The following is a 25,258-nucleotide window of genomic DNA, read 5'->3' as shown; positions in this document are numbered from 1 at the left end:
TTTACTCCACAAATTATATTTCCTCTAACTATCTTTGTTACTCGTTACTACCAAATAAAATCAGAAGAAGAAGAGTTGGTAAGGGTCTGTATTTATATAGATCTAGTCATTCACACACACTGCAACATGGGGTTAAGTGTCTATCTCACAGTCACAGTCAGCCCTTGTACTGTGACAGGAGGCGGGGCGTGGTCAGGGGGCGGCGCGTTGACGTTTTTCCTGCCTTGTAATTGGCTGTTTCCCCTAGAAAGTTGATGAGTGAGGCCTCAGATAACTGTCATATGTCGTTTGAGAAAAAGAGAAGTCAGAGTAACATACTCCTGGAATCATGGCACGAGGGTGAGTATGCAAGATCAAATAAATTAGATAATTAAGAACAAATTATCTTTAAATAAGTTTTTGTTGTTGATCTTATGCTGTTTGGGACTGGGTGAAATTCTTCTCAACACAATGTCTCTATTCAAGGGAGTGAAATGTGTGATGTAAACATTGACTTCCCTGTAATGTGACACTGATGCTATTTGTTGTTGGTAAATAGTTGAAAAAACGTTTTGGTTTCAATGTTTTGGGGGGGGGGGGGGATTTCATGTTGTTTGGATGCAGCAGAGTCTGTTAGTAATCAGACAGCTACAAAAGAGAACAACATCATCAGCACATAAATTCCTCTAGAACCAGGCAGTAAAACAGTCTGTAGCTGCTCTGTCTTGGGATTTTTTCCACATCTGTGCCCAAGTTAAATTAAGAACAGAGAATTTGTGTCAACTTCCTGTCATCTGGTTCTTTTTTTCACTTTAAACTCTGCTTCTTTTGTATCACAGGAATGGTGCTTCACTTATTGTAATTCCTGAATGTTAATGCAGTTCCCAAAAAAACTATCTACAAGTGTGAGGAGATTGAATCAACCGAAAGATTTAAATTGACCTTTGGACACACTGATCATGGCTTCAGATTATATTCTCTATATTTTATGACTTGACAAACAAACAGTTTTTTACTGCCATTTATTTATGAATAGTAATTTCCAAGAGATATGTTTGGTAAAAGATTCACAACTTGTTTTTGTGTGTTACTTACACAGTCCACGCTGTCGTTGGGAATTACTGTATTTCTATAGAGACTATTTTATTAGATTCTATTTTAGAAATCGTATATAATAACATACTTGGACAGGACAATTAAACAATGTTAATATTGAACCCCTTCAGTAGCAACATAACAAATATTAATTAGCACAAACATACTTTGTAACATATGTTTGGAGACCTTTACCTTAAATGTGCAAAATTATTTGTTGTTTTCTCCTCATAAAGAAGTGAAAAACACACACAATCAACTGGTTTCTGTAACTTCTTTCAGAGTCAAAACATCAATCTTTGATTTAAATCTATGTTGTGATAAATATTAATATTTCTTTTGGGCCTCTCTTCCAGCTGTGATTGTTACTTAGAGTCATGCAGATGTGTTTGTGGTGTGGTGAAGGTGTGGTCACGTAGTTTGGTGGTGGTTTCCCCTCAGGTCAGTTGTCTCTGTTATGTTCAAATAAACCCCTGCAGCAAAACAGCAGCACAACAGGGCGCCCCCAGTGGTTGCACAGGCTCAATACATGACTTAGAACATTATGGCTTCAATAAGTGATTTGGAGCTCCTATGCAGAAACTATAAATTAGTTTTTGGTGTGTATGTATCAACTGCACGTTCATTGATTAATTAAATGGCAGAAATCAATTTACACTGCAACGTTGCTGTTTGTGTTCTGATACTATTCCTCCTTAGCATTAAAATAAAACCAATAAAGTGTAGGGTGAGTTAAGTTTTTCAAGTGATTTGGGGGAAACTGAACCTTAACTTTCATATCATGTTATATAATATTAGTCAAATCCTGAATGTTTTTCCTCATCTCTAGCCCAGAATGTACAAATAAAATAGGATTAATTTTATGTCCACATGAAACATTATTGGTTTTCCTGACACAGAACACAGAAGTGTGAAAGGCCACAAAGATGAGATTAACACGTTCTTGATCGATCAGCACCAGTTAAAACTCTCAACTCATGTTCGTTCTATGCTATTGTCCCACTTTTATTAACAATTAACAATAAAAGAAAAACGTCAACCTGGGAAACATGAAAAGACACAGCCGTCAAACATCCTCTGAAAAACCTCTTATCGCTAACTTATTTTTCTACAGAACAAAAAATTAAATTAAATTATCACTAGGAAACACTGTTTTTATTTAGTCACAGCTTCTACCACTACTTCTTTCACTTTGTCCATTTGTTACTATGATTTTTTTTCCTTCTCAAAGTCGACAGGCTGACCAGGAGCTCACTGAAGTGCTGAACCAACTCTGGCACCTGGATAGCAACCGCCTCACACCAGGGTCTGATTACATCATTTCCCCCCAGGTCAGTAAAACTGCTATCGTTACTTCTGTGGAATGCAAAACGCTCAGTCAACAATAAAGGATGCTATTTGCAAGTCCTGTCTCATCTGCTGAATTTCACAAGATGTTGGAAATAAGGGTTTTATTTCTGCAGATTTATCAGCAGCAGACAAGTCTCACACTGTCGCTGTGTGACATGGAGCATCATTATCATGCAGGAAGCAGCCATTAAAACATGACCTACTGTGGCTGTATAGTGATGCACATGTTCACCAACAATAATCACACTGACTGTGGTTTAGAAACACTGATTGATTGGAATTAAAGAGTCCAGAGCTTTGTCACATCATTAGAGCAGCAGCAGCCTGAGCTGTTAAATCATGGTAAGGTTAATATACATACAGTATACATTCACCTATATACATGTACATAGATATTATATATGCTGCAAATTAGGAATTATTTCTTAACATTTTGTAATGTCTCCAAGAAGGGTAAGTTTTTCTGCCTCTCAGGAGCATAAGTCACAAATTAAATGAAACATCTGGATTACTGAATTTTCTGGTGATGTCTATCTTTCTAAATCAGTGCAGCCAATGCCTGATGTGTGATTATGATCGATTTTGGTTGATATGTTCTGCAGGTTCTGCAGGTGTTTCTTTTTGTGTGACTCCCTGACTTTTTCTCTGACACCAACAATAACAGTTGTTACAGAAATAACCCAACACTGCATTTCCAACAGCCTTTGCAATGACTTCCATCATAAGAACAGTAAACCATTCCTCCTGGTGATGATCCCATAGAGCAGGGGTCTCAAATGACCTGGGGGCCACTGAGTATCTAGTTTTGTCAGTAGAGGGCCAGTCTACTGGCCCTCTACTGACAAAAGTAGAGGGCCTTCCTTTTTTAGAAAAAGATATAGAAATAACAATATTTCTTATGATATTTCACATAATTTCAACATAAAGGTGTTTTGTTTTGCTATGGAATGATAAATAGTTGATCATATAAACACATTTATGATGCAAAATGAATCTGTTAATAAAAAAACATGCAGAAATAACTAATTTTAACTTAATATTAAGTGGTTGGCTGTATTAAATTGATTGGGGGGCTGCATAACCTTCCTTCCTTCCTTCCTACCTTCCTTGGTTGTAGTTATTTTAGGGCTCCAGTATGTTTGCATTGTGCGGGATCAAATTACCATATCCACTCACTTGCTGATGTGTGTGTATGTGTGTGTGTGTTTGTCCAGGGCAGGGCAGGTTACGTGCCTCAGGGAAGCAACTATGCCAAAGACAGAGCCAGGGCTCCGCTCTTCTCATACGTCAACGAAGACAAACTCAAGCATATCGAGACATATGCACGTAAGAAGCAGTTCTTTCTTTCTTTTTTCTTTTTTACACATTAAAATCTTCTCTTCCACACTGTACACAAACACGTTCTTGTCCTCTGTGCGCAGATTTCATCAAATTGCTGGACAACTATGAGATGTCCACTGGTGTGTCAGAGAGGGTCACTTCAGAGGAGCTGCAGGAGACAAAGCTGTTCATCAACGCCATCATGGAGACAGACGTCATGAAGGTGCTTTAGAATCTGTGTAAAGAAACATGTCACACAAACATTTAGAGATACTTGTATTTATTAATAAAGCTATTTTTTCATCCACGTTGCATTAGAATCTCATTCATGTCACTTTGAATGTGAATATTCAGGGATTTTTTTTCACCTGGCCTCCTACTTAGTACTCTCAAAGTCTTGTAGAAGAGGTCCAGTAGATCAGATTAGCCAGCAGCAGTTACTGCAGTGTAATATTACATTACATTGCATTACATGTCATTTAGCAGACGCTTTTATCCAAAGCTATGGGGAAACCTAACTATCATTATGCTGTATTTGCACTATTCTGTCTTCTTTACAGTGTGCTCACAAGTATCTGGTGAGGAAGGGCCAGTCACCATCAGAACGTTCACATTTCAAACGGCAGCTGTATGACATCTGGTTCCGCCTCTACCATCGGGACAGAAGTGGAGGGTATGTTTCAGCACAATGGGATGAAACATGTTCTCAGCCTCCATTTTCTGACATATAAAATGTATGAAGAGGAGAAACTTTAAAAACATGCTTTGAAATGTTCATTTTGTCTTTGTCGCCTCAAGCGCAGTTGCCATTATACTGGAGCTTTTAAGTCCATTTTTTTGGAGTTATGTTAAATTGTTATCACAATATTCCTATTAAACTATTAATAGGGTAACTATATATTAGAGGTCAGTATCAAGGGTCTCCAAGGTCAAAATGGGACTTTCATATTAGAAATGAATTTAATTGGATTGTTGATTTGTCACACAGCCGACCTAATCTTCACTTAGCATGTCTTATCTTAGCATATGTTTCATATTAATGAAAAGAGAAGCACATAGTTTCACCTGGAACACAGCTAAGAGAAAACAGAGGATAAGAGAAGGAAAAAAAAAAACTTTGGACTAATGAGAAATTAATCTTTCAACAAAGTGATTTTTCTCCTTCATTTTAGTGAAGACTCTTGTGGATTTGAACATGTGTTTGTTGGAGAAACCAAATACGGCCAGGAGATCATGGGTCTGCACAACTGGGTCCAGTTTTACCTGCAGGAAAAACACGACCATGTTGACTACAAAGGCTACAAAGCAAGAGACAACAAAAATACAGTAAGAGCACATGCAGACTGTGTATATAATCATTTTTCTCCCTTAATTACATTTTATTAATATCCTTATTTACAGCCTGATGAAGACGACCATGTCCTGAACCTACAGTTCAGCTGGAAGGGCTTAGTGAAACCGGTTGGCGGCTCGTTCATTGGTGTCAGTCCAGAGTTCGAGGTTGCTCTCTTCACCATCGTCTTCCTCATGTCCACTGAGAAGATGACGTCTGTGGTGGTGAAAGTGGACGAGTACGTGCTGGAGCTGGTCGTGTATCGACACGGCCAATCCATCGGCACATCTTTCCCTAAACTGCTCAGCAGCAACCACCGGGATTTGTAATAGTTCAGTTTACATTTTTGTTAATCTCTGAATTGATTTCTCATTGCACTATAATCTCAAAACAAAACTGGATTACATGTTCTTTGCACTAAACATCAGGCTTTACATATTTCTAACAAGCTGTAGCCTATAATCCCTGTTCTGGACTTTTATATCATGGAAGGAATGTAACTTTTTATTCAACAAACTATTATGTATTCTTATATACTACTGTATAATAAAATATCTGTGTTTACAATCTAGTGTTGACATGTTTATTCTCCTGCCTGAAATCTTAATTAACAGCTTATAGAGATTTAAAACGAGGACAACATATTAAGACTCTTTTTAATGCCATCATTTGGTGGGGTTTTTTGCCCTATTTTTGGTCTGTCAGGTAGACCTCACAGGAAGCAGTAGTGCTGATGAAACAAAACTGAAAGTATAATTCATAAATACTAACAAAAAAGAAACTGGAAATACAAAAGATAGTTTTGTAGTGACCTGGTTTAAGAGGTCACAACAAAAAAAGGTAGACCACACAATTTTTAATAATAAAAGAAAAGTTTCTAATTCAAATGACCTAATTCAAAACTAGAATGTGTATTTCCCTAGAAAATGCAACAGTTCTCTTGCTGTTGCCTTTGATCTGTTTGTTTTCTGTCTTGCCTTCTTTGATCTGCCCAGGAAAGTTGCAGAAACTTTGATGTGTGATTTTTTAAACCCATCTGAAAAGTTATTGCTCCAACACTTCATTGTTGTGCTTTTTTAATTATGAAAGTAGGAAGAAAGTAAATGTGACTGGTCTATCACTCCATCTTTCCTAACAAGCACAAAACATTTACTCTGAGTACTTTTACTACTGCTACTTTATTTTTGCTGATGTGTAGTAAGTATAAATTTAAGTTGCGAGAAAGCTTTAACGGTCCAGGTTGTTTGGACTAAACTGTTCCTCAGGGACATTAAAGAAGAGTATTCTATATAACTATAACTATATTATATTATGTTATGTTATGTTATATTATATTGTATTATATTCAACCCTTCTATACTGTTCTATTCTGGTCAACTCTATTATATTCTATTGTATTCTATTCTGTCAACTCCAATACTCCATACACTACAGAGTAGTGTACAGTAGTGTTACACAGTAATGTTGACAGTGGTGTTACACAGCGCTACACAGTAGTGTTACACAGTAGTATTATAGTGTTACACACAGTGTTAGACAGTAGTGTTACGCAGTGGTGTTACACAGCATTACAAAATGTTACACAGTGTTACACAGTAATATTTCAGTGTTAGACAGTAGTGTTACATAGTGGTGTTACACAGTGTTTACAAAATGTTACACAGTGTTACACAGTAGTATTACAGTGTTAGAAAGTAGTGTTATGTAGTGGTGTTACACAGCATTACAAAATGTTACACAGTGTTACGCAGTAGTATTACAGAGTTAGACAGTAGTGTTACATAGTGGTGTTACACAGCGTTACAAAATGTTACACAGTAGTATTACAGTGTTAGACAGTAGTGTTACATAGTGGTGTTACACAGCGTTACAAAATGTTACACAGTAGTATTACAGTGTTAGACAGTAGTGTTACATAGTGGTGTTACACAGCGTTACAACATGTTACACAGTGTTACACAGAAGTATTACAGTGTTAGAGAGTAGTGTTACACAGTCGTGTTACACAGTCGTGCTGTGCCTGACAGTCATAGCTCTGAGAAAAATCAACCGTGGTCAAATGAGGTTGGGACGCTCCCTGGCTCTGCGCATGCGCAGGGCAACATTTATTACTATGTCAATCTCAAGCCGCAGACATGAGACAATTGTTGTGAAAACTCTTCGGTGAAGTGTCGATCGAGCAGGTAAACACAGGCATTCACACGAACAGACACACGGAATTCTCCGCGACGGAAACAGACGACTTCCGGTGCACAAATTAACTTTTTAACGGTCATACTCTCGCAGCATGGCTAGCTAACGGCTAACAGTCGAGTTGTCAGATCGTTGTCAGTGTGTGTGTGTGTGTGTGTGTGCCACCTGACAACCGCTCACATGATTCTAACTACAGCTACTGCTAACAACGGCAACCAGCTTTTAATGGACGTGTTCGTGTTTTAGGCGTCGTTTGGCTCACTGGAGAGTCGCCGAGGGGCTTGTTAAGCAACCAACCAACCACCACCACCATCATCGTCATCATCATCAACAACAACAACATGTTTGGTAAAAAGAAGAGAGCTCCACAGCCCAGACGCCAGGGCGCTGCTGCTGCCATGCAGGTAGAACAGCTGTTTACTAATGTTTGAAATCAACAAACATCTATCTGCTTGTGTTAGCTGTTGACTTCTCACCCTTTCTTTACTTTTGAGCTATAACATAACCTTCATTACATTTAGCCCCACTCAGGTAAAAGCACAGGCAGTAAACTGTTATTATTACAGATGTATGTAAAATATCATATTCACCTGTCCCTGGGTAGACGGTGAGCATGTTACTTGCATACAAGATAAAGCACCTACAATCCACAAACCTTTACTAAGAACACCAGAAAAAGATTTCCACCAACATTTAATTGTTTCCTTTTTTGGGCCATAACCTACATAACCAGAAAATTTAATCAAAATCTGTTTATTTTATCACTGGTTATTTAACAAGGACAACAGAAAATACAGATATTATACAGATTTATGTGAAATATCATATTCACCTGTTGTCCCTGGGCAGAGAGTGAGATCATCAGTGATCTTCAGGTTACTTTAATAAACAGATAAAGCACCTTAAATCCTTCACCAAGACCGCTCACTTTCTGTATCCAGATAGATCACCAGCAAAATGGAATTGCTTCCTTATTTGGGTCATAACTTGCATCACCAGAAAATGTAATCAAAATCCTTTGTTTACTTTTTGTAAGTAAGTAGTAGGTAAACTTTATTTCTATAGCCCTTTTCACAGATAAAAAAAAAAGTGCTTTAACAATTAAAGTGCAGATTGGCATAAGACAGGATGAGTGCAATTAAATAACACAACGATTAAAATACCTCGCATAAAAACATACCATTAAAATGATTAAAAAACAAGCCACCGGACAATTCAAAAAGCTGGTCAGCTGAATCAGTCAGACGCAGAGACACAAACGAGAAGCGGTTTAATATCGCGTATGGGGTAAAAAGGTCACACATGTATTGTGGACCTTGTCCATCAATTGCTCTAAAAGGCAAAACAATTTTTTTTTTTTTTTTAAATCAATAGGAAATTTGACTGATAGCCAACGTAGCGAGAGAACCATCAGGTATTGTCATTTTTTTCATTTCAACATTCAACATTAATTGTCCCAAAATTCCCCCAAAAGAAAAGAAACTAATGGAGAACAACAAATGGAAAAAAATCCAACTGAAATAATTTACAGTTGGAATTTCTTTTGCAGTTTTTCTTGATTTTTGTCACCATGGTTACTTGAAATACTTAAAAATAGCCATAGTAGTACGACATTCCTGGCCAAACTGCATTTTTCATGTATCATGTTTCATGTTCACAAACCTGCGGGATGGGTTTTGCATGAAAATTCTGGCTAAAGAGGAAGAAGCAGTCGAAGCCCGAGCAACATTATGAGTGATTTCTTTGACCTTTGATCCCAGCAGGCACAATTTTAAAGAAATAACAATTTTTTTATGGACAGTATATACACACACAGATTATAGTTTTCTAAAGTAAATTATGATTTCCTCGAGAATGCAGCGGCCTCCTTTTTCCGCTGCCATTTTCATGTGTGGGTGTTCATTGTCTTTATCTTTGTGTGCATCTATTTTGTTGTGTTTTGTTTGCATCCCTTTGCATCTTGTCATAGAGGAACCTTGTTTCCTTTCCCTCCCGTTCTTTTACCATGTTTGTTTGCGGTATGGGTGTTCAAGGGCCAGGATTTGTTTTATTTTATTTTGTTTTATTTTAATTTTTTCTTAAATATGCGTTTATTTCAGTCTAATGTTCTTTTGCATATTTTTGTAACAAGTCAGTGACCTGATGCTTTTCTTGTTCAGCCAGTTTTGTAAACTCGTAATTTGGTGGTGCAATTCTTTAGGAAAAATGTGGCTTTTCTTTTAGAAAGATATATATTTAATATCAGGCTTTCTTTTTTTATAGGAAATGTGGTGCAGTAAAAGTACTTGATAGTTGAGGAGGAGGGGGGAAGTGAAGTTGATGTTGTGCTCTCTGGTTTCAGTTTGGTCTGTTTGTCGACCCTGATGAGATGATGATGGGAATGCAGGAGGACAATCTGAATGACTCAGACCTGGAGGATGAACTTGCTTCTATCACTGGAAGTAAAGCTGTCAGAGAGAAAGCCAAACAGAGGGGCAAGAGTGAGTACACGGGCTATGGTTTATAGTCTTAAACCACTTATTTCTACACTTATTATTTTTTTAATTTTAATGTTTAGACTAATATTTGCATAAATGGTGAGATTTTCACTGAGGCCATGGCCACAAACTGTGTTATAGCTTGCCATAAATTATTATTATAAGAAGAAGACATACATACTGCTGTGGATACTTTGCTCCTGGACAGGGAAGCAGTACAGTGAGGCAAACGGCGAAATCAAACTTTCCCCACTCTTCAGTTGAGCCTGCAGAGTTTTATGAAAGGATGACTCAAGGTCCATATTCAAGCAGATGTCTCGCTTTACTAGCGTGGCTGTTGTGCTTCCGCCTTTCCTCTGTGAGTTTATTAGTTAGTAAGTTAGGTAGTTAGTTAGTTAGTTGGTGTGCAGCATGGGGATGGAAACACAATACTGCTATACTGAGAAACAGAGAGAGATGTGTGGAGCTTAATCAGCATTGTGTGAACTCCTGTTACAAACATTTATTTGTATTTAAAAGTGACGCATAACTAGCTGTTGATGTCACACGTTTAACTCAGTTGAATAAACTAATTAACTAACTAATGTGTCTTTGTGTTGTAGGCACTTTGCCAATGGAAGACATCGCAAAAATGGCCGATGAGTGTATGAGGGACGTGGACGATGAAGATGACGAAAATGTGGAAGACGATGAAGATCTTTTGGTTCGTGTCAAGTAGTCTTTTAAGCCAGTCGCATGTTTTGATGCAGAGTAGACATCCAACAAATATCCACTATGTTAATCTGAGGAGTCTGGATGGTTCAAATCACAGCAAATCAGGTATATTACACAGTTGACGCCTGTGCAGGGATGTTTCCCACTGTCTTGGTCATGTTGATCACATCCTTTAATTCTTGGTGTTAGTCCTATGAGCAAACACAGCAGTCATTTTCAAAAATTCCATAAACTGCTGCTGATTTATTGTTTTGGTCTTATTTTCATTTGCACATAATTTGTCAAACAACTACAGGTTTTTACCAAACCTGACAACGGAAAGCGGTCTCACGTGTTCTCTGAACCTCAGCCGCTAATATGATCAATCAGAAGATGGCTGTTGATCAGATGCTGTATTTTCCCTCATCAGGCAGAGCTACAGGAAGTGGTGGGTGAGGGCGAAGCTGAGGATGACGTAACTGTTTCCTCCACAACTCCTGCCACTGTCAACATTTCCAAAGATGAAACACCAGTGTCGCCACCGCCTCAGGTACAACACACATTTTCTTGTGTAACTACCTCAAAACAACCGTGTACCTCGTGTAATCGTGTAGACTGTGACTTTTGAAATAGTTAGACTTGAGATATTTATTTACTATTGCTGGTAAACTTGTGTATTCTCGTAATTCTCGCGTTTCCATCTTCAGAAAAAGTTCTGAACACCTGACAACTATTTTAAAAAAGTGATCAAAAATAAAACATGGATGTGCAGGAGCTGGTGTTCGAACTGTTTTTCTGTGACAAATATGTTCATTTGTCAACCCACAGTTTTACACGTTGAGTCATTCCTTACCCTCACATCGATGTTTAATATGTCGTCAAACACGTGTTTATAGTATCTTCCGTTTGTTGCGGTGCCACAGCAGGAAGCAAAGGTCTCCTCAGCGGCCCCCGGCAGCCTACAGCACACCCTAGAGGAGAGGATGGCCATGTACAAGACGGCCTTACAGAACGCCAAGAGTGCAGGGGAGGCTTCTAAAGCCAGGAGGTTCGACCGTGGTTTGAAGGTGTGTGAGAATACTGCCTGATGAGAAGATACAGTCATATGTTTTTTAATAATTTGTTTTGTTTTTACACCAAGCTATTGTTGTGGTAAATTGAGTTGTGTCTCCCTGGATTCTCTTGGGATTTTCCTCATTAAAATGAATTCCCAAATCCTTTGTCATTATATAAGATGTGTACATAATTTTGCATCAAGCTAACTGTTGAAGTTTGTGTCTACAGACACTGGCGTCCATGTTAACTGACCTGAAAAAGGGAAGGTCTGTGAGCGAGGCAGAGATCCCGCCTCCTGTTGCCACTGGAGCCCCCAGCACTGCTTCTCGTCCCACTGTCCCCGCACGACCTGCTCCCCCTGTGCCCTCTCACCCCGAATCCACTCCATCAGATCAGCAGGAGGAGCCTGAGGCCACAGCGCCACCTCCTGGCGTGCCAGAGATCATCACACCCACCACTGAAGAGGAGCAGTCGTCCTCCACCGCCACGCCTCACCTGAGCTGCGTCCCCTCTCCAGAGGAGCAGCCAGAGGAACCTGCTCTCCTGCTGCAGACCAGTCACACAGATGGTCAGTTTGTCCTGGAATAGACATTTATATTAGTCATATTAGATAAGGTTTGATTTGGTTAGTTATATGACTATTAATGACAAATTCAGTCAACACAAACACTTTGTTTCATACTCTGACACTGCCGTAGAAATTAAAACACTGCCAATGGGAATTCCTGAACTCTTTTATATGCAATATCTTAAATTTAATATGTTTTACTATCAATTTTTATTTTTAGTTTTCATCTTTTATCTTAGAGGCAGATACAGCATATTTAAAAAAGAGGGTGGGGCTGCTGAATATTTTATGAATGTGGCCTTTTACTGAGCCAATTGCTGAGTGTCTGTCGTCCATGGAATCTGCAGCGAACGAGGCGACAAAGGCGATGCTTTTGGAGAGGCAGAAAGAATACAAGATGGCAGCTCTGAAAGCCAAGAGAGAGGGAGACGTGGAGCAAGCGAAACTTTTCTTCAGGACCAGTAAGGTGAGTGATCTCGGATTACAGACCTCAGTGATTTGTTTAAATTTAAGACACTGTGTCTTTCCCTGTGCAGACATTTACACCAGCACTGTTGTGATTTGTGGACGGATTAGTTGTTGGTCTTGAAAAGTTTTTAATTTAATTTAATTTAATTTAATTTAATTTAATTTAATTTAATTTAATTTAATTTAATTTAATTTAATTTAATTTATATGAAAAGACATTAACAAAAACTTTTTGTACATTTCTCATAAGTATTTTTTCCTTCTAATGGAATTTTATGTTGCTTATCTGGTTGTAAGCATATTTAAATTATCGCTAGGAGTTGTCCTACACTGACAAAAATGTGTTAGATATAGCGATAAATAATTACCAAATTCATTTTACCACACTATCATCGGGCCAGTGTGAAACTTGTTAATTAACGGTATAATTAAAAGTCTGCACATCAGCTTTGTGGACCTGAGATAAATTATAAATTTAAAAAAACAGTCTTCGATTGGGTTAAGTTTCTGACAGATTATTATTTGTGTGATCTCTTGTTGTGGGTGTGTCACTGCAGACTATGAGTGCAGGGTTTTCCTCTCACAGTATGTGAAACTTCCCAACAATTTGGATGCTGACAAAGACCATCATTATGTTTGACACCGTTGGTATTTTTTTTTTTTTCTTCCTATATTTCTGTGCAGAAATTCGATCCAGTTATTGAGGCACTGGAGAAAGGACAAGAAGTGGACCTGAGTGGCATTCCACCTCCTCCAGGCCAGCGTGAGGAAACCTTCTATACATTCTTTACATTTTAGCATCAGGTTTAAATCGCTTTAAATATGCATTTTTTAGAAGTTGGGCACTAATGTTGGCATGGGACTATTCAAACATCTCACATTGGGATTACTCTGACCAAAATAATTGCAATTCACGATATTGCGACGACTGAAAAATATAATTTATGTTTGATGTTTAAACTTAAACAGGCGTAGCCTTCTGTCAGCACATAGGGTGGTCAGAAACATCACACACAGGATACATATCTTTTTAGTGAGAAATAATACATTTAATATCTTAATAAGTCATGAGGAAAGATGCAGTTTCCCCTTGTGGCACATAAAAAAATCAAAAAACACAAAATAATAAATCACAAGGACTGTAGACGGGATTTTTAAGTCACTCATGTAAAATATAAATGTTTTTCTCCATTCAGAATTTAAATCCACCAAGATTAAATTACTGTAAGTCCTCTTTATCACGATATGCAATAATGTCCTGTATCGTCCCATCACTACACTAATGTAATTTAAAACTAAACAGCATGTCTATCTCTGTTGTATGGACTTACCATTACAATTGGAAGGGCAACAAAAAAACACTGAACAAGCAGAACAACAACTCATCACATTCAAAAAGTGTTATATTTTAACCCAACGCATTTTTACTGTTCTGATGTTTGTTTGTTTTTTATCTGCAGTATCTGTTTCTGTCTAACACGCTTCATCTCCTGTTATTGTGGTGTAGTTTCAGACGCAAGCTCTGCCCCACTGACAGAACCTTCCTCTGCTGAAAACACACAGGCCACGCAGCCCCCTGCAGCTCCAGGTGTTATTATTTCAACACTTTTTCATCAAGTCTATTTTAAGTTTCTAAGTCATCTTTAGTTTTATGATTAGAGGTGACTTTTGTGTGAGCATGTCTAAAGAACAGAGGATTGGAGAGAAACTCCACTGTTGTAATTTTGTGTTCTCAGCCACTATTTTCTCACATATTTTAAGTGTGAATAGGAGAAACTCTGCATTTGCTTTAGACACAGTTGAGCTTTTTTTGGTGAAATCTCTTTATTGAGAAACTATAAAACAATCTTACCTTTTTGTCATGTCTCAGCCCCTGCAGCGTCATCGGTTCCTGTGGCTCCCAAAGACGTGCTGGAGGCCCTTGAGCAGAGACTAGCCAAGTATGTGGAGGCATCTGCTCAAGCCAAAGCCAGTGGAAATGACCGCAAGGCACGAATGCATGACCGCATTGCTAAGGTACGCTGACCTCACACTCTCCCGTTGATGTCCTGTTAGAGAATCAAAATTTGATTTGTTTAATCATAAGTGTAAAATATTAGATACAAATGACCATTATTTGATATCTATGAAACTAAAGATATACCATCATTCCCAACTTCAAAGCTCTGTACTGCTCTGGGCGAAAATCCAACAACAAATCACGTCCCCAAATACTATGTTGCATCCTAATGTAAGGGAAACTGTGTTGTGAATAAATATTGTAGTTATAATTGTGTGAAATCATTTCACATCTCTGTTGCTGCAGCAATACCAGAGTGCCATCCGAGCTCATAAAGCAGGAAAACCAGTCGACTTTGACGAGCTGCCAGTTCCTCCAGGTGAACTTATTTTTTCCGTGTGTCAAAATAATTGCAGCTCTGTGAAATTAGATAGGGGTTTAATTTATCGTCTGTCAAGACATGAAGCAAAAATAAATGTATTTAAAGCATTTCACTGTTAATCAGAAAAGGTATTTTGGTTTCTTTTCTTTCTTTCTTTATTACAGGTTTTCCTCCATTGCCAGGTCAGAAAGCAACAGGAGCTGAGCAGGGGATTATTGCTGCTCTGGAGGCAGCCAGTAAGCTCACTTCTACCGATGTTGCTGAAGCACCAGATGAAGACGATGAAGAGAAAGAGGAGGTGAGTGTTTCCAGGAAATTATCTTTTTTTTTTTTTATTTGTTATATTTTTGTGTTGACAGAGTATTTTGTGTCTTTCTTTGTTTTGTTTTTTTTGTCAAAGCCTGCTGCTGTTCCAGAGGAGCCAAAGAAAACCACGTTAGACGTCTCCACTGCAGGTCAAAGACGGAAAAGGACTCCTTCACCTTCACCTGACAGATCAACTCACAGGGAAGGACTTTCCCCAACAGGTTTGTTTCAAAAGTAAAGCTTTCTGATTAAAGCCGTGTCAGTTAATCAGTAATAAATGTTGTATTTGTTGCTGTTAAGGCTGAAGTTGTTAAGACTAAACTAGCACTGTTATCTGTTATCTTCACTGTGTACTCTTTTTTGATATTATCCATATCTAGAGTCCATGTGCAAGTACTTCTAATTATTTAGCAGCATTTTACCTTAAATTTCCTTTAATCTCCTTGTTTTGCCTGCAGCGGTTCAGCAGCTGGAGTTCCTGGAGGGTCGGAAGAAGCAGTACATGAAGGCAGCACTGCAGGCCAAGCAGAAGAACGATTTGGAGCAGGCCAAGACTTTCCTCCGCACAGCCAAGGGCTTCGAACCCATGATCGACGCAGTACGCAGCGGGAAAAGTGTGGACATCAGTACGGTGAGCAGAGAGTGGATTTAATCTATTGTGCAATCATATTAAAATCAGGTCATGGTGGAGGTTTATGCTCAAGTTACGAGCTATAACTGACCTGGCCCGTGTCTGTAGGTGCCGTCGCCCCCTGGTGACGACGAGGAAGACTTCATCCTGGTTCATCACAGGGACGTTCAGCTCTCCGAGAAAGACGAGCAGGTTTACACACAACTGGCCAAGATGCTCAAAGAACAGTACGAGGTAAAATTGCAGGATTAAAGTTGAGAGATTTCTCCGATTGCTGATCACAAACACGTTATTGATATTTATTAAAAGAAAATGTATGTTTTTGCTGAAAAAACTTAGAATTGGAAAGTTGGAAATGTACTTTACAAATATTCAAATATCTAAACATGAGTTATCTGGGCGTGAATTATGGGTTATAATCAGATTAGGCTTCAAATCTGTCCTATACTGATATCAAGGCTGGTTTAAGGTTTAAATTATATGTTTTTGCCTGCTTTCTATTTCTTAATCTGAAATATCTATAATATCATGTGCATACCTGCAATTCTCTTCACACTTCACACACCCAGATTAAATTTCAGTGTGACTTTTTTTTTTTTAGCTTTGATATATATTTCTATTTCTTTTTCTAAAATGTATTCAGAGCCACAGAAATCCTTTGTTTTTCTTGACTAACATGTTCTGGATCTCCTTCGTTTTAGAAATGTATGACTCACTCCAAGCAGTTCACACACCTGGGAAACATCTCTGAAACTACAAAGTAAGTATAATGAACAAAACTCAGTGCCTAAAACAGCACAGTCATGAAAACAACTGTGATGCGTTCACTGACTCCTTCACTATGTTTGTTTGTATTCTCCAGGTTTGAGAAGATGGCGGAGAGCTGTAAGAACAGCCTGGAGGTGCTGAAGCTGGCTCAGACGAGGGGTTTGCCTCCTCCTAAATATCACTTTGAACAGAAGTCGTTCCACACCGTCAGGTAAGCACATTCAGGAAGTCTGACTGACCTTTATTCTCTCAAATAGAAGCAACAAGATTTAACGAGATTTTAAATCAACACAGGAAATACAATATGTCATCACATGGTGTCGCAATTTTAACTATTTTCAAGAGCAGTTCATTCTGATATGTTTTCCTCCTTTCCTTTCTTTCAGGATATTTCCAGAGCTGAGCAGTACTGACATGGTTGTTATAATCGTTAAAGGGATGAATCTTCCTGCACCAAGTGGTAAAATAACATTCAGTCGTCCTCAGCACTCCTCACTTTACAATACTTTGTCAGTCCTGAAAAAAATATTAGTAGTTGGTTTTCTTACTGAAATTTCAAAGGTTAAACTTTTAGTTTTGTAAAGGTTTCTGTGTTTAAATGTCGCCTAGTTTCCGGTTTAAATGATGTAATTTCAACCGAAAGAGTTTGATCAACTTTTTGTTCCCTTAGGAATTCAAACCAACGATCTGGATGCCTACGTCAAGTTTGACTTCCCCTTCCCCAGCTCTGTAAGACAGTTCAAACTGTGCCTGTTTTTGTTTGTGTGTTTGTTTTTCACACACACTGCAGGCTACTGATGCAACATACACTAATAATTGTCTTTTATTTTGTCACCAGGAGCAGGCTCAGAAACACAAAACTGCCGTCATCAAGAACACTAACTCTCCAGGTCAGACACACGGTTACATTTACTTTTTGGAAATGCAGGCTTATGGGGGTTTTGTTGGGATTTATTGCATTTTTTTTTTTGTCAACATTTCTCTACTGTTTCTACTGCGTCACTATTAACCAGAATACAACCAGAGCTTCACGTTGTCAATCAACCGCAACCACCGCGGCTTGAGGAGGATAGTGACTTCTAAAGGCCTCAAGCTGGAGCTGCTGCACAAAGGGTGAGTCACACACAAAGCTGCTCCCTCGTGCTGCACAACTACATTCACACAGACAATGTAAATATGTTACATTGATGTTTAAAGTCTTCCTTAGAAAGTTGAAGATAACTCTGAATTCGCCTGGATTAATGTCCACTCGCGCTGTGTCGGTAGTCATGACATTATAAGAGTCAAATATCCATTCTGTTACACGTGTTGCAGACCGGGGAAAAGTGAGAATGAGTCAAACAGTGGTACTGATGCTACGTATTTGTTGTTGTTGTGCATTTACTTACAGCGGTTTCTTCCGGAGCGACAAACCGATTGGAACGGCCGTGGTGAAGATGGACAAACTAGAGTCACAGAGTGAAATCAGGGAAATCGTAGAGGTGAGTTTAAGGCTTTAAGTCTGAATATTACATACATGTAGAGCTGCAACTAACGATTATTTTCATAATCGATTAATCGGTCGATTATTTTCTCTTTATTTGTTAATCAATTAATCGTTTGGTCCATAAAATATCAGAAAACCTTAAAAAATGTTCATTGGTGTTCGTCAAACCTGGAAATGATGATGTTCTCAAATGTCTTGTTTTGTCCACAAACCAAAATGATTGACTTTTAATAATTTCTTTGTTATCCAGAGCAAAGTAACGGAGAAAATATTCACATTTAAGAAGCTTAAACAATCAGAAATCTTGTTTTAATCATGATAAAAGCTTCAAACCGATTAATCGATTATCAAATTAGTTGTCGATGAATTTAGTAATCGATTAATAATCGATTCATCGATTAATCGTTTCAGCTCTACATACATGTGTTTTTAAGCTCCCATGTGATGGTTTTCCTGTGAACGTAAACTCTCGTCTCAGGTGATGGACGGTCGCAAGGCCACCGGAGGACGTGTTGAAGTGAAGGTGCGACTGCGGGAGCCTCTGAGCGGTCAGGACAAGCAGACGAGCACAGAGCGCTGGCTGGTGATCGACCAGTCACAGGTAGCTCAGTGTTGGCATCTGGATAATTATACTGTTATTGTTTTCATTGTATTTGTATTTTACTTTTTTTTAACTGTGACACATGTGATAATGTATTACAGTGCATCATTTAAAAAACAACAATTTTTTTTTTTACTCTAAGGTTCTTCTTTAGATGATGATACAAGATATACACGCTACAAGGTAATTATTCCCATACATTAATAAATGTCTGTCATTTGTTAATATTGTATTTAATATGGTGTTTTTATACTTATTATAATAAATGTTTTCCTCCTGACAGATTAGGTCTTTGTCTTCTGGATTAAAGGCACTCAATCAAAAACACCCAGAGGAGGAAGAAGACGTGGAGAGGGGAAGGTGTGGACAGTTTGAACCTTCACAGGTCTTTGACCTTTTAAAGCGTTTGCACATTAGACACAGGAGCGCCCTCTCACTGAAGTCAAAGGAACTGCTGCAGGGACGTGAAGCATCAGAGTGATGCAGAGAGAAAAACACTCAACATTTATCCATGAAGGTTTTCTTGCACCCATTAGTGCGCCTCCTGGTGGAAGACAGTTAACGTTGAAGGGGCTCAAGAGTTGAGCTGCCCTACATGAATATAGTTAATATAATATAGAGAAAAGAATGTGTACATATTCCTCATATTACACAGCTCTGGTATCTATGCACTAATACCAAAGTAATCACTGTTGCTGTAAAATCCTGCATATTTGAACTCGCCTCAAGCTGCCAAACCTGCGACTGGAAAGGTTAAAATATGCTGTGGGATAAGAAAATGTCAGGGTTTTTCTTTTTTCTTTCTTTTCTTGTGAAAGTATCAGGCAGATGCAGGTGCGGCACCTCACAAGATATTAAGATACTGAACAAGGTACGGTTATGATTATATTAAAGACCACACTCCCTATTTGGCACCATTCACTTTGATTACGTCGTTTAAACCGTGGTCACTACACTTCACACTTTGACACATTTGTTTACACTCAACAGCACAAATCTGAGACACTTTGGCAAGTGGATAATATTCATTAACAATATCTGTGACATCATTCTTACTCGTCATAACTACAGTTACAGATATCTGTGATTCAGTTTTTACCTAGAGTTGGATATCTCTTAATTCCAGTGTCAGATATCTACGTCATTATTTCTAGTCATAAGATATATTTAATTATCCTCATTTGAAGATATCTAACTTGTCCTTTTTGGATATCTTGAATTAAGTGTTGCATAGTCAGAATGAAGTTGTAGATTTCCGAAACTGGAATTAGAGACATCATTTTCCAAAATGACAAACCCCATACACATGAATTACAAACGTGATGTTTTCCCTAGTAAAAAGTGAATTATGTATATCAGAAACTGTAGTTTTGACTAGTCAAAATGACGTCACAGATATCTGTAACGGTGATTCCAGATCGTCAGACTTGTCTAAAAAACCTTGTCTTACATGTGAGGAGCAGTAGCTTCACATTTCCAGTCCAGAAAACTAAATACTACTTTAACCTTAACAGATATTCACACTTTCATAAGTAAACATCATTGGCTGACTCAAGTTATTTTAATAAAAATTTTTGGGAAATGTCTGTTAAATACTCACCTGTAATCAGAATGCAATTAGCTTAGCTTAGTTTAGCATAAAGCTTTCTCCAGAGTGCCCAACAGCACCACATGCTAATTTAAACAACTTTGATTTCATTGACCCACTATCGCTACAAATTACCATAAACACTATTTTTTCTACGAATATGCTGTGCGGCTACTTCCTTTCAAAACAACTGATGACCTTTTTGAGGAGTTTAAATAAATGATAAATATTATATTTTGGTTTAGTAGTTATTCTTATTTAAAAAAAGAAAGAAAGAAGCATTTTAGAGCTAGCCAGGCTAAGTAATTTATGCTGAGCTAAGCTAAGCTAATAGCCTTCATGTTGACACTACAGTCTGACTCGGGCAGAAAGTAAAATTTCACCTAAGTGTCAAAGTATTTCTTTAAAGTTATTTTCAAAACTATGCATCAGTTCTTCTGTCATGTGGTGTGGTTACAGAATGTTCCAGTTTTTTAAAGGGTCAGTTCACCCAAATTACAAAGAAGAAATATAAAACATTCATTTAAAACAAACCAGTCACGACATCTTTTTTAACTTACTTTTGATGGAAAACTAAAATGTTTTGACTTCAACTGGCATGGTAACCTTTACATCAGCTTAATAATGATTGGTAGTTTTAATTGTTAAGTATGTATAAATTCCAAAACAATTGTTGAATGGACACTAACAGAAGCTACAGCATTTAACCTGATTATTTTGGCCATATCAAGGGGAAACTTTTAAATGTTATGGGTCACAAAACACAGGTGGTGGTGTTATGAGCACCGACAGTGGTTTAATAGTCTTAAAGAAAGCAGATACATCCACAACTTGGATGAAGAATCATATATTTCTCTAGTAGCCTCATTGTTTTCTATTATAAGCCACAAAAAAACAGATTATGTGCCAATTTCTCAGGTTTTTTCCCTCATCAGAGATTAGCTGACAAACACAGCGGAGCAGCTTATAAACTAATATTTCTATCAGCAGTTTTAATTTGTTCGGTTGTCGAGGTTACCGTTGCTCTGCTGCAAAATAAAGCAGCCTCAAGTGAGAAAGTTGTGCGTCGGGGTAGCTGGGTTATTCAGTTGAGTGAACTGACCCTTTAAAGTTTCAACTGAAGCTTTGAAAGAAAAAGAAAAAAAGCCATAAGTGAACGTACTGAGCCGATCACACGACTCCCATTTCCAACGGCTTTACCTCAACTCTGTCTTTCCAAAGTGTGGTCACAACATTTCTGTTTCTCTGAATCTCTGTCACGGACACGTCGCGTGAACTCACTTTTACCAAACATTTTAGTTTCTGTTGAAATATTTCTCTCCTTTTTGAATTCACAAAAAATGCCTCAGTTATAGAAACAAGAATATATTGTTTTAAAATTGTCTCTATCCTGCTTTAAATGGTCTATTAAAATACCTTGTTTTTATTTTTTTCCTTTGAATATGGAAAGTGAATTGTCGACGTTGAACAGAAGAAATTAAATACAAAAAGCACTTATTTCAATTTTCTATAAGTTTTTATTTTACATATACTACAGGATTTTTGTCGCTAACATTTGTAGTGTAAAGAAAGATTTGTACATGTTTTTTGGCTTTTCAAACATTTCTGATGACTGATATTTATTTGGGAAAAAAAAATAGTGAAATAGGATACACAACTGTAAAAATGCAAAGTTGATTTGTTTAACCGCTGTTTTCTAGCTCGTTTCTGTTTGCATGCAGTGTTAGTTTTGGACAGTAACGTCTTACAACTGAATAATACAAAAAAAAGAAAAATGCTACGTTTTCAGTCACACAAATTGCACCTTTTTTTTGGATTAAGGACATATTGCACACGGCAGATGATGCCAAAAACAACAGATGACAGAAAACAGGCAGAATGAAAACATCCTCTTCACTCACACTATTTTTTTAAGAACGTCACACAGCGATTCAGAGACACCAGCGCTGGTTTATTAACCCAGAACTGTTGGACCGTTTGTCCTCGGCTCCACTAACATTTCTCTGCTACAGTTGACATACTTTAAATGGAGTAATAAATGAAAGCAGAACAAATTTAAACATGAAGCGTCGGCTCCTGTGCAGATTTTCGTGTGATTGTCTGGTTCTCACTTTTTTTTCCCCTCTCGTACTGCACTGATGGTTTACATTAGTTCACATTAGGACGATTAAAGACGGACCGTGGGATGTTTTGGTGGCAAGGCGACACAAAAAACACAAACAAAAACACATTTTTGTTGATTTTACAGCAGAAACGGGAGGAATACATTCTTTAGATTAGTTTGTTTTCCAGGTCCATGTTGTTGAGGGAGAACACAGAACAGAGCAGACAGAGGAGCTGCAACACCGTGATCAACCAGGTCTCCAAACGTAGGTTTTGACAAGTCCGGAGCAGGATGACGTCGATTTCAAGGTTCTGTGACGGCGTCAAGTTGCAGACAACTTGAGATGAAATACATTCAGCTTGAAGTCAACTTTGCAGGAACCCTGATCTTCAAAAACACAGAACTTTTTTTCTCTTTCTTGCTGAGAAAACGTCTTCCAGCGCACAGTGGCAGCAGCAGCAGCCATGACACTTGCTTTGATTCTCCTCCTGTAGATGGCTTAGAATCCAGTTCTGCAGCTTTAATACAGTTTTTAATAATATATCTATATATATCTATATATATTTATACATCTTCACCAGCTATTGTCTCTGTATGATTAAAAAGATACCTGGAGAGGGATTTTCCCAACCACTGCTGGACAAACACCAAGCAACTGATGATTTTGAAGTTGAGTGGAGTAAAAATGTTTCCTCCTCTTTTTCTTGATGCACAGACTGTTTGAATTCATCAATAAAGCATTGGAACCTTTTTTTATTGTCTACTTTAGGACAAAAGGAGCTTCTTTTCTTTGACTTCAGAGCAGCTCGTGAAATCTCATTTCACAGCAGAAAAGAGTCTGTGATGCTCACTTCAGTAATACTGTCTTGACAGATGTTAAGAGTTGTAACGGAGGGGGGGGGGGGGGACTGTTCTGCCTGTAAAAATATGTACAAAGAGTCAACGCATTTGTCCATAAAGCAAAGCATCAGGCGTCGAATGAGAAATGCCCGGGAGCCAAGATTTGTTGCATCTCCCCTCGATGGATAGCTGCTGCAGGCACTAAGAACAACAGTTCAAGGAATACAGAAAGAAAATCAAAATCACCACACAGAGGCAGCGTCTCCCTCCTCAGCTCGTCATTTGTCCTCGTTTGTCTTCATAAATATCGAGAAATAGTCCAAACTTTCTCCCAGCGGTCTTCCTTGTAAGAGCGTCCGTGCTACAGAAGCGTCAGGATTCTTCAGGTCACCATGGTAACGATGGGACGGGTCCGCCCAAATACACACACACCTGCTGCTAAGTGTGTCCCACATCTTGAAATTGGACACACATACCCACAGTACACTAATACTGCTGTGACACTGTTTTCAGGGTCTGCGTTTACTACACTAATACTTCAATGAATACTTTGATTTGTTTCTCTATGGATGAACTCTACATTAAAGTTTTTATTATTGTAGCAACATGGCTTTTATAGAATGTTAATTTGATTGACGCGACGTTCGTCTGATAAAGCAAATCTGAACATTTACCCACCTTTCTCTTGGCAGCCATGTTGATGTCGCAGTAAAAAAAAAAATAAGCACAGGTGTAAATAATCAACGCTGAACAGAGTCATCGTTAATGTTCAATCACAAACACCTGAGGCTTTTCCTGCTGAGACGCATCAAAATGGCTGCTGTGGAAGAGTGCTTTTATTCATCGCTTCACTTTGTTTTCAAGCAAAAAGGCCACGGTTTTCACATTTTAAATGTTCTCAGGTGTAATTTCATGGGTTTTTTGTGGACTTGACTCTTGGTTTTTGACTTTTATCAGACAAAAAAAGGTCCTTATGCGCTAGAAAATAATATATTTCACTTCGATTCTCTTCATTTCTACACAATTTAGTAATTTGTTTAAAATATCTCATGGATCGCCACAGTTTGAGCCACTGCAACTCTACACGTTAATAACAAACTATCCACAGATGATTATCCCCTAATACTGATAACCTACACTTCTGAATTTAACTGGTTAGTGTTGTCAAAATATATCTGATATTCAATTATGCTCCATGGTAAAAAATATAGCATTTATCTTAAAACACAAGCCCATCAAAATAATCTGATTACATAACCAGATGTCATGTCTCCATTAGTTCCATTAAACTCCTGCATGCGTTGTTTTAATTTACCTCTGACAAACTGCACGGCTGATTAGCAGTTAAATAATAATAACTGTAATAATGTGGTATTTTAATAGGCACTTGACTACTTTTATAAAGCACGGTTCAACATGTACAGTGTGGGTATGAGGACGGACCCAGCGTGATCGGAGCACCTGACAGACACATGCTGCTGCTGCTGCTGCTGCTCTTCTGAGCCTTCTGGCGACCTCTGGTGGTTGGATGCATAGGTTTGAGTGGAGGAATGCTACCACACCTGGCACGGCACAGTTTTCAGGCTCTTTTCAAGTGCAAACAGTTGAAGGGAGACGATGGAGGACGAGGCTGTGAGACGATGTCAGGAGGTTGATTTGGGAAAAAAAAAAAACTTAAAAAGAAAAACAAGAAGAAGTTTGGAGCAGAAGGTCCACATTAGGTAGAGATGTGGGCAGAGATGGTCCTAGGAGATGATCTCCAGGATGTAGAAGACCAGCTCCATGACCACGGGGCCCTCGCTCAGCTGACACGCTCCGCTGTGAATGACGGGGATCAGAGCGCTGTCCAGGTCACTCAGGTACTGAGGCAGGAGAGGCTGACCGTTACTTCCTGCCAGGTAACCCACCTGTGACAACCAAGACAGATGTTGGACAAAATCCTGACCACTTCTAAGAGTAATTTGATTTTCAGCCCAACAATTCAACAGAAAATATACAAAGATGCAGCACCCCCCTTGACC

The 25,258-nt window shown here is 38.3% G+C and overlaps 3 protein-coding genes across 9 annotated transcripts in view; 2 read left to right on the top strand and 1 right to left on the bottom strand.

Annotated features, from left to right (window-relative positions):
- The first annotated feature begins 225 nt into the window (after positions 1 to 225).
- Positions 226 to 5,646, top strand: LOC131442217 (uridylate-specific endoribonuclease C-like). The gene is made up of 7 exons (XM_058612413.1): positions 226 to 339; positions 2,306 to 2,405; positions 3,639 to 3,750; positions 3,846 to 3,967; positions 4,305 to 4,417; positions 4,917 to 5,070; positions 5,146 to 5,646. The coding sequence occupies exons 1-7, from the start codon at positions 329 to 331 to the stop codon at positions 5,404 to 5,406; spliced, it is 873 nt and encodes a 290-aa protein (XP_058468396.1). The 5' UTR covers positions 226 to 328; the 3' UTR covers positions 5,407 to 5,646.
- A 489-nt stretch (positions 5,647 to 6,135) lies between these two features.
- On the top strand, positions 6,136 to 23,148 carry cc2d1b (coiled-coil and C2 domain containing 1B). Of its 4 annotated transcripts, none has more exons than XM_058622551.1 (26): positions 6,136 to 6,274; positions 7,517 to 7,674; positions 9,612 to 9,750; positions 10,350 to 10,450; positions 10,871 to 10,990; positions 11,367 to 11,507; positions 11,725 to 12,064; positions 12,412 to 12,530; positions 13,217 to 13,295; positions 14,040 to 14,120; positions 14,403 to 14,548; positions 14,838 to 14,910; positions 15,078 to 15,211; positions 15,314 to 15,440; positions 15,678 to 15,850; positions 15,959 to 16,084; positions 16,552 to 16,610; positions 16,713 to 16,829; positions 17,005 to 17,078; positions 17,289 to 17,347; positions 17,457 to 17,508; positions 17,632 to 17,731; positions 18,009 to 18,099; positions 18,583 to 18,705; positions 18,848 to 18,888; positions 18,989 to 23,148. In XM_058622551.1, exons 1-25 carry the CDS (start codon positions 6,268 to 6,270, stop codon positions 18,857 to 18,859), a joined length of 2,751 nt encoding a protein of 916 aa, XP_058478534.1. In that variant the 5' UTR covers positions 6,136 to 6,267; the 3' UTR covers positions 18,860 to 18,888; positions 18,989 to 23,148. The 4 variants fall into 4 exon arrangements, with proteins under 4 accessions (XP_058478534.1, XP_058478525.1, XP_058478518.1 ...); XM_058622542.1 differs by having other exon boundaries at positions 11,364 to 11,507; XM_058622535.1 differs by having other exon boundaries at positions 11,337 to 11,507.
- Positions 23,131 to 25,258, bottom strand: part of zfyve9a (zinc finger, FYVE domain containing 9a) — a 28,602-nt gene continuing 26,474 nt past the window's right edge. For all 4 annotated transcript variants that reach the window (XM_058622507.1, XM_058622516.1, XM_058622524.1 and 1 more), the window contains one exon: positions 23,131 to 25,144. In XM_058622507.1, coding sequence (XP_058478490.1) covers positions 24,983 to 25,144 — 162 coding nt within the window. In that variant the 3' untranslated portion in view covers positions 23,131 to 24,982. The remainder of the gene's footprint in view (positions 25,145 to 25,258) is intronic.

This window comes from Solea solea, chromosome 1 (genome assembly GCF_958295425.1).
Source record: "Solea solea chromosome 1, fSolSol10.1, whole genome shotgun sequence".
NCBI classification, from domain to species: Eukaryota; Metazoa; Chordata; class Actinopteri; order Pleuronectiformes; family Soleidae; genus Solea; species Solea solea.
Note: the sequence above shows the minus strand (reverse complement) of the source record. Positions and strands in the feature narration are given on the sequence as shown.